This window comes from Mus caroli, unplaced genomic scaffold, assembly GCF_978045245.1.
Source record: "Mus caroli unplaced genomic scaffold, Mus_caroli_1 scaffold_6, whole genome shotgun sequence".
Lineage (NCBI taxonomy): Eukaryota > Metazoa > Chordata > Mammalia > Rodentia > Muridae > Mus > Mus caroli.
The window spans coordinates 13,420,479-13,429,533 of NW_028227261.1; the positions used below are offsets into that span (position 1 = coordinate 13,420,479).

The following is a 9,055-nucleotide window of genomic DNA, read 5'->3' on the forward strand; positions in this document are numbered from 1 at the left end:
CAGTTTGGGGCTATTAACAGAAAGCTTCTATGAACATAGTTGAACAAGTGTCTTTGTGCCATTGAGGAGCATCTTTAAGGCTACCAGAGAATGTAGGTTTTTTTGGGCTAGCATTCTGCTCAGGACAGCTTAACTTGCCACAGAGGACTCATCAAGTGGAGAAGATGAGTGGCTTATCTATGTAGTTCAGGATCCACAAGTCTCTTTAAGGTGGGAGGAGAGGTGGCTAGAGTGTTGGGGGTCCCCTGAGATAGAAGGCTGCTCAAGGTAGCTTGACTTTACTCCAGAAGACTGGGTGAGCAGGTAATATGGGAGAGGAAATGGATGCTTACCTGTTTCTGATCTACAGGTCCACTGAATGTGGCAGGAGATTGCATATCAAGAGGGAGTACAGGGTGCTTTGGGCAGATTAGAATGCCTGTGAGGACTCAATGAGGAGGGAAGAGGGTGGGAAAGAAGCTTACCTGAAAGGTTCAGGTTGCACAGATCTGATGAAGGTGGGAGGAAAGGTGATGGGAAGAATCAAGAAAACCTTCAATAGCAGGCTGTTCAGGGCCTCGATGCATTCTATCGCTTAAAGGACAGTTTAGAGCTCAGCATGGCTCCTGCTTCTAAAGCTTATTGAAGTAAAATTTGCGTGTATTTCATACAATATATTGCTACACTGGTTGTAAAAAAAAGCATAATTGTTTCCCACAAAAGTGTCAGAATTAAGTGTGATTCTTCTCTTACAGAGTAGTGTAGGACTCAGAGTGAATATTTGATTGGATTGGGCAGAAAAACAGGGAAAAGCTGTTGAAATGAGTCCTTATATATTACCAGGAGGACCTTGAAGGACCTTTGGCAATAAGAAAGATAAAGATATCTGAATAACTAGTTTTTCAATGTCACCAGACCAGTGATTGGACCACTTCATGGTTTATGTAATTCGGAAGGGGGGTGTTAAGAGGCTTGATAAAAGTGTTTTAGATGAAATATTTGTTCCTTTGGTTATTTCCTTATCATCTGAATATCTGAAAGATACAATGAGCTTCAAGGACCCACCAACACTCCAGCAGCTGGCAAGAAGAAGCCTGCTGAAAGATGAAGCCTTGACCATCTCTGCTCTGCAGAACCTACCCATGCAATTCTTCCCACCACTCTTCAAGGATGCATTCACCAACAAACATCCTAATATACTAAGGCAGATGGTGGCAGCATGGCCTTTCCCAACCCTTCCTGTGGGAGCCCTGATGGAGATTCCTCACCTGGAGACCCTTAAAGCTGTGCTTGATGGCCTTGATTTGCTAATGTCACAAAAGAATCGACCTAGGTATGTGAGTCCAAGGTAGCATGGAGAGATGTGTGTGGATGAGAGCAAGTGAATCCAGGTCCAAGTTGAATCAGAGGCTTCTGTTTATAGGGGTCAGTATCATCTAGAATGGAAACAAAGAAGCAGGACTGTGGTTTATGTAGAAGAGCTGAGAACAGAGGTAGTCTGTATGCAATGAGTCTGTCCCTGCCAATAACCCAGCCACTAGAGAAATGTAAGATTTCTCTGTTAAATGAAGTGAATTAAGGGAATTTGAATCATGGGTACTGCAGATTACCCATTGTGTCTCTTGTCCTATGAATGTCCTTCTACTTTACCCACAGCAGGTGGAACCTACAAGTGCTTGATTTGCGAGATGCCCACCAGGACTTCTGGGACGGTTGGGCTGGATTACTTCATGAAGTCTGCTCTCAAGATGTCTTTGGCAAGAACCAACCAGTGGGAAATCATCCCATCCTAGGGGGGAAACAGACCATGACTATAAAAATGAATCTTTCCCTCATGTCCCGCCGTCCTTCCAAATACCTAAAATATTTGTATCTGTGGGCCAAGGAGAGAAAAAAGGGGATACAAGTTATCTGTGAGAAGTTGGAGTTTGGGGCCATTCCTTCCTATGACCCACTGGATATTCTGAAGGTTTGTGATGCAGCCTCAATCCAGGAATTGGCAATAAACATACGCTGGGATATATATACCCTTGCATCACTAGCCCCTGGTGTGGGCCAGATGAAAAACCTCCAGAAACTCCTTTTCAAGAAAATCTACATATCTTGGGATAGGCCTTGGGACCTAGAGAAGGAAGCCCATATTGTTTCAGAGATTTTTTCCGAGTTCTCCAAACTGCATAAGCTCCAGCATCTCTATCTGAATGATGTCTACTTCCTGACTGAACGCCTGGACTTAATGCTCAGGTAAGAAAGAACAGAGAGCTTTATCCAGGGGTGAGCAAAGTATTTTGTTGTTGTTTTGCTTTATATTAAATATGAGAGTATATAGTGTCTCACAGCCAGTGTTAACTTTATATAGATGTGAGCTTAGCATAATTGATACAGTATTTTATGCTACTGTTGTATCCTGGCTTAGTAAAACCAGACTGTCATGTATGTGTCCATGTTTTTTAAAAGGTTTTTGAGAAATCCTGATGATGGGAAAGTTGATCTGTAGAATGTATGAGATGTTACACCACATGTCCTCTCCTGTCAACCTTATCCTCAGAACTATATGAACCATTTCCATCTTCCTCTGACTTCTCATGGGTCAAAGGAAATTTGAGCACAGGAAGGGATTATATAGATGGAAAGTGAGTGAATTACAGTGGTCATAAGGAAACCCTATGAACAAATCAGAGTCTGTGGGTGGAAGCTGGAGCACATTGGGATGGATATTGGGAGAAATTGGGATGGTTCTGAGTGTTTCTCAGTTGATCCTTCTGGTTTCTCCTGTTTACATCACCTGTCCCCAAATATATTTTGAGCATTCCAGTTCAGAGGGACCTGCAGAGGTGAGGAAATAGCTAAAAATGTACTACCTTGAAGAGCATGAGTGGATTTGTTAGCTCCTCATCAGGGAGCAACTAGGCCTTGACCCTTATACTGGTCTGAGAATGACCTTGTGCTAAGGAGGCTCTGCAACCTTGAAGTCACAGCCTTTTCTCTGCCATTATTGAACTTGAGTGAGGCAAAGTCCTTCTCTCTCCCTTTTTCTCTTTAGTTGCTTTGAGAGTCCATTAGAGACCCTTGATATTACTCATTGCACACTGTCAGAATCAGACATGAGGTATCTGTCCCAGTGTCCAAGCATCCACCAGCTCAAACACCTGGACCTGAGTGGTATCACCTTGTTTTTAAGTCATCCATTCCTACAAAGCCTGCTAGAACGACTGACAGCTACTCTGCAGACATTAAAATTGAAGGGCTGTAAGCTCATGGACTGGCAAATCAGTGACCTCCTGCCTGTGCTGGGCCAGTGTTCCCAGCTCACTGAAGTTGATTTTGTCGAGAACTTCTTTTCCATGGACAGCCTGAAGAAGCTGCTGCAGCACACTGCCAACATCACACAGCTGACCCTGGAGAAGTATCCTGCCCCTGATGAAGTCTGTGATGACAATGACGGCATTATTCCAGACAGATTTGTACAACTTTGTTCTGAGTTTTTGGACATACTCAAGGGTGTAAGGCAGCCAAAGCAGGTCTACTTTGTGAGTAAGAGGTGTTTATATTGTCTGAATTTCTATATCTACAGTTTTGTTGGGAATATATAAGCTGAGGTCATTGCTAGGTTCTGACAAATGGAAGGCAGGTCTCAAGTGACTCATTAGAGGCATAGAACATATGTATTCAAGCATTTTTGGATGTACTTTGGAAAGATAATTTCATTTTCTTTAAATGTCAATCAAATTCTTCTGAAATAGGGTAGTTGTGTTGAGATGGAAAACCTTGAGCTTATTTTCAGCCTAATATCTACAGTACAGACACACCCTTGAACAGCAATTATATCTGAAAATTGTAGGGCTGCATTCTACCACTTTCAGAGTATTAGGAACCATAGAAGTTGGGAAGGGGATAAAAGAAAGAGGACATTATAAAGAGCATAATGGACTTGAATAGGAGAGTTCTGTTTCATTCTTCCTGTGGATCGCGTCCACCTTTTGGCTCTCCCCTTCAATAATATTCTATAGTATAGGGACATATTTTTATGGAGTATAAGTCTGACTGAACCTTGGAGTATTTTTGTATTAGACTCTTCACTGTTAAGCTGTATCTCTTTATTGGGTATGTCCTGCAGTCTGATTTTATCTTCTACCACCACCGTCAGCATTATAATTTCTCAGAGGTTTTAATAAATCATTTTTAATAAGAATATGTTTTTGTTTTGTTTTCTTTTGTTTTACTGAGTAAGTCTCTGACAACATCATACATGTGTATAGTGCTTATCCTGATCCAATAATCTTGGGTCCCCTTGTCTTTGCCTCTTCTGCCTCCTAGATCTTTCTGAGTAATGACCCAACATGTTCTTTCCTTGGAGAGAATTTATAATTTTAATCCTTCATGAGACCCTATCCAAAATGGTATATGGAGTCTTTTGGTGGTGTAGCTCAGAGGTGCATAATGCTTGTTGTTTTTCTGAGGAGCAGTGTTTGTTTCCCAGAACCCAAACCCACCTGTATCTCCAATTCCAGGTGTCTGACTTTTTCCCCTAGTTTCTAGGGACACTTGAGTAACAAAAACACACTGAAACACAAGAACTCACATACCTAATTAGAAACAAATTAAAACAAATATTTAAAAGTGAAAGTGAATACATTAAAACAAACATTAAATCCCTCCATACATTGGTCAATGGATTGGGATCTTCTGAGTGAACTGCAAAAACCTAAAGTAGGTCCACTGTTGGTACACATATATAATCTTTAGATCAGAGGATAAGGCTGGAGAATTATGTGTGTTAGTGGTTGAGGGCTATGGCTCCATCTCAGTGATGAATATGTGCTTTGGATTTTTTCAGGAAATATTAAAAAGAACCCCAAGTTTCCTCCCTTCACCTAGCTATGCTCTGCACTAGAATCCCTGCTGCCTCCATGGCTAGCTCCCTGCAGCAACCAATCCCAGTCTTCCCAGCTCTGCTTCACTTGCTTCAGAGCTGCCAGTTCCTTTTCAGCATTAAACCCCTTTTGGTTAGTGATCCCATTTTCCAGTAACCCAGTACATCAAAACTCTCGAAACTTTGTCGTCAAATTTGTACATCAATACATTCTCACTTAAGAAGATGCCCACACAATAATTTCAGAGCCAATTGATATTGATATAAGCTGCCCACGTAGATTAGACATGTTATCCCAATTATGCTATCCTTTTCAATATTAATAGCTACATGTGGCTATTTAAAGCCACTCAGAATCTGGGTCATATTTTTCCTGCTCTGTCTTACTTCCTTTTCCCTACCTGTATCCTCAGTCTCCATCTCTCAACTCTTTTTTTTTTTTTTCTTCTGAGACAGGGTTTCTCTGTGAAACTCTGGCTGTCCTGGAACTCACTTTGTAGACCAGGCTGGCCTCAAACTCAGAAATCTGCCTGCCTCTGCCTCCCAAGTGGTGGGATTAAAGGTGTGATCCACCACTGCCCCTCCCATCTCTCAACTCTTTGCTCCACCTCCCTTTTCCCTGTACAATCACAGGTTTATTGTTGTATTAATACTTAAAGCAATTGATCAGGGAAAATTCTGTTATTCTTGATGAAGATTTTATGGATTCTAGCCATGTCCTTTATGAGGAAGGACAACTTTTAGTACTTTTAGGATGCAGGATTAAATGTTTTACTCTTGAGAAATGGCAGCAGCACATACTCAGCAATCTCTTCCCAGCCCCTGCCATCTTGAATGCCTCTGGAGACCAAAGCCACACAGCTATGTTTTCTTCTTGCTCTTTCCCTCTCTTTCTCTGTCTTTACTGCCCCCCATTTCTCTGTGTGTGTGTCTGTGAGTGTATCTCAGTAGCTCTGACTGTCTGGAAGTCATTTTGGTGACAAGGCTAGCATCCAAGTCATAAGATTCACAGGCAATCTGCATATGGGGATTAAAGGTGTATACTCCTAGTCCTTTCAGAATAGCTGTTGTCTAGCTGTGATAGGATAGGTTTTCTTGGATGGGTAGAAGAGAACCCAGCTAGAGGCAACCAGGTTGGGGATGGTAGAAGAAGCTGCAGAGGGGAGACCAGGAAAGACCACATTTGAGATGTAAATAAATAAAGTGATCAATAAAGAAAATAAATTTTGCTTTTGTCATGGGATATCTTTTTTCTCTATCTATGACCAATTAAAGCTTACTGTGTACAGCAGTATGGCCTGACATCTATTGCCTTTTAGAATATGCAAGAATATGCATTTGGCTTTTACAATCTCATTTGAGTAGTCATATGTAATTCTTATAGGTATGCCTTAATGTGTTATTTGGCCGTTTTGTCTTCCAGCTTTTAACAGTCTGTCTTTGTTTTATGGTTTTTTTTAATTATGGTTTTTTCTTTATGTGGCATTAGGACCTTCCATTTTTGTGTTTGTGTCAAAAGCTTATTACATATAGTGTAATGCTTCAAATTTTCACCATGAATATACTCACCGAGTCCTCACAACAAATTTCTGAGTTAATTTTAACCTTATTCTAGTTTTTCTTTTTTCTTTTATTAGATATTTTCTTAATTACACTTAAATTTTTTATCCCCTTTTCCCATTTTCCCTCCAAAACCCCATCTATCCTGGACCCTGCCCCTGCTCACTAACCCACCCACTCCCACTTCTCTGCCCTGGCATTCCCCTATACTGGGTTATGTAGCCTTCATTAGACCAAGAGCCTTTCCTCTCATTGATGTCCAATAATGCCATCCTCTGCTACATATGCGGTTGGAGCCATGGATTCCTCCATGTGTACTGTTTGGTGGGTGCTTTAGTTTCTGGGAGCTTTGGGGGTACTGGTTGGTTTCTATTGTGGTTCCTCCTATGGGGCCATAAAACCCTTCAGCTCCTTGCGTCCTTTATCTAGATCCTTCATTGGGTAGCCTGTGCTCAGTCCAAAGGATGGCTGTTAGCATCTGCTTCTGTATTTGTCAGGCCCTGGCAGAGCCTCTCAGGAGACAGATTTATCAGGATGCTCTCAGCAAGTATTGGCATCCACAATAGTGTCTGGGTTTTCTAACTGTATATGGGGTGGATCCCTAGGTGGGAGAGTAATTGGACTGCCTTTCCTTCAGTTTCTGCTCCAAAATTTGTCTCTGTATCTCCTACCATGTGTATTTTGATCCCCCTTCTAAGAAGGACCTAAGTATCTACACTGTGGTCTTCCTTCTTGAGCTTCATGTGGTCTGTGAATTGTATCTTGGGTATTCTAAACTTCTGAGCTACTATCCACTTATAAGTGAATACATGCTGTGTGTGTTCTTTTGTGACAGGGTTACCTCACTCAGGATGATATTTTCTTTTTCCATCCATTTGCCTAAGAACTTCATGAATTCATAATTTTTAATACCATTGTATAAATGTACCACATTCTCTGTATCCATTCTTCTGTTGAAGGAAATCTGGGTTCTTTCCACCTTCTGGATATAATAAATAAGTCAACTATGACCTTAATGGAGCATGTGTCATTATTACATGCTGCCATATCAGCTTGGTATATGCCCAGAAGTGGTATAGCTGGGTGCTCAGTACTATGTTCAATTTTCTGAGGAACCTCCGAACTGATTTCCAGAATGGTTGTATAAGCTTGTAATCCCACCAACAATGGAGCAGTGTTACTCTTTCTCCATATCCTCGACAGCATCAACTGTCACCTGAGTTTTGATCTTAACCATTCTGACTGATGTGAGTTAGAATCTCAGGGTTGTTTTGATTTACATTTCCCCTATAATTAAGAATGTTGAACTTTTCTATGATTTTGTTGAAAGTTTTTTCTAGGTATTTCATCTGAGCATCATTTCTTTCTTACATACCAGTTTTTCTTAGATTTCATCTTTTCAAAGTGTCCAAATTTTTCAAATATTTTGTGTCAGGAACTTTTCTTTAAACAGTGTATCAGTTTCTTCTATAATACTTTTTTTTTTTTTTTTTTTTTTTTTTTTTTTTTTTTTTTGGTTTTTCGAGACAGGGTTTCTCTGTATAGCCCTGGCTGTCCTGGAACTCACTTTGTAGACCAGGCTGGCCTCGAACTCAGAAATCCACCTGCCTCTGCCTCCCGAGTGCTGGGATTAAAGGCGTGCGCCACCACGCCCGGCTATAATATCTTTTATACATGAGATTCTCATGTCCATCTCATATGCCTTGGCCTCCCAGAAGCTTATATTAAAGTTGTATGTGCCCATGCTTGGCTTGGTTCCCATTCATTCATGATTTCCTTAACTGAATACATTGTGCTGGGCTATACTTTTCTGATATAGACATTGCTAACAGATACACAGGTCCTGTTTCTCTTCTAACACAGTTATAAAGTTGTTTTGAGAAATAGTTTTGGAAAGACCAGTCTGGCTACAGACTTGTTAGACAGCTGAAGTTGTGCTTGAATAATTGATCCTTATACCACAAATGCTTGAGTTCTGGGGTGACAGGCATATTTAAACATGTCCAATGCTAGAGAAAGTGACCCCTGAGTTTGTAAATCTTTTTCAAAAACTCTTCCTACTCTGCTACATATTTAGAACCATTGCTTAGTAGTAATGAGTGCCAACCATTTATTTTCAGTCACTAATGTAGCAGGTGACGGGCAGAGTTCCCAACTTTGGTATTATATATTTCAGACCAGATTTCACTGTTGTAACAAGATGTTTCTAAAAGGTTCTCTGAAGATGTTTTCCAGGAGGTTTGGTTAGGATGTCCCTACTATCAAAGATAAAGTAACACCAACTTGCCTTACACTCAGAATTATGAGGGACACAGGCAAATAGAACTCAGCCTGGTGGGTTGGTTCTAAACTGTCAACCTAGTAGGAAGAAGGCTGGGGTAGGACGATTCCTAAGTGTTGAAATCAATTTTTGCCTTAGAAATGGACTTTGGCTGGGCGTGGTGGTCCACACCTTTAATCCCAGCACTTGGGAGGCAGAGGCAGGCAGATTTCTGAGTTTGAGGCCAGCCTGGTCGACAAACTGATTTCCAGGACAGCTAGTGCTATAGAGAGCAACCTTGCCTTGAAAAACAAGAAAGAAAGAAAGAAAGAAAGAAAGAAAGAAAGAAAGAAAGAAAGAAAGAAAGAAAGAAAGAAAGAAAG

General features: G+C 40.9%; 1 protein-coding gene across 1 annotated transcript; it reads left to right on the forward strand.

Annotated features, from left to right (window-relative positions):
• Positions 1 to 1,025: 1,025 nt before the first annotated feature.
• On the forward strand, positions 1,026 to 3,572 carry LOC147004155 (PRAME family member 12-like). The gene is made up of 3 exons (XM_085838368.1): positions 1,026 to 1,312; positions 1,636 to 2,223; positions 3,023 to 3,572. Exons 1-3 carry the CDS (start codon positions 1,026 to 1,028, stop codon positions 3,570 to 3,572), a joined length of 1,425 nt encoding a protein of 474 aa, XP_085694494.1.
• Positions 3,573 to 9,055: the final 5,483 nt, after the last annotated feature.

Bases quoted from the DNA above. Each gene is read 5' to 3' on its own strand.
- LOC147004155 (XM_085838368.1), top strand. From the start codon at position 1,026: ATGAGCTTCAAGGACCCACCAACACTCCAGCAGCTGGCAAGAAGAAGC. The intron at 1,313-1,635 runs GTATGTGAGTCC...CTTTACCCACAG, and splicing joins TCACAAAAGAATCGACCTAG to CAGGTGGAACCTACAAGTGC. The intron at 2,224-3,022 runs GTAAGAAAGAAC...TTTTCTCTTTAG, and splicing joins CGCCTGGACTTAATGCTCAG to TTGCTTTGAGAGTCCATTAG.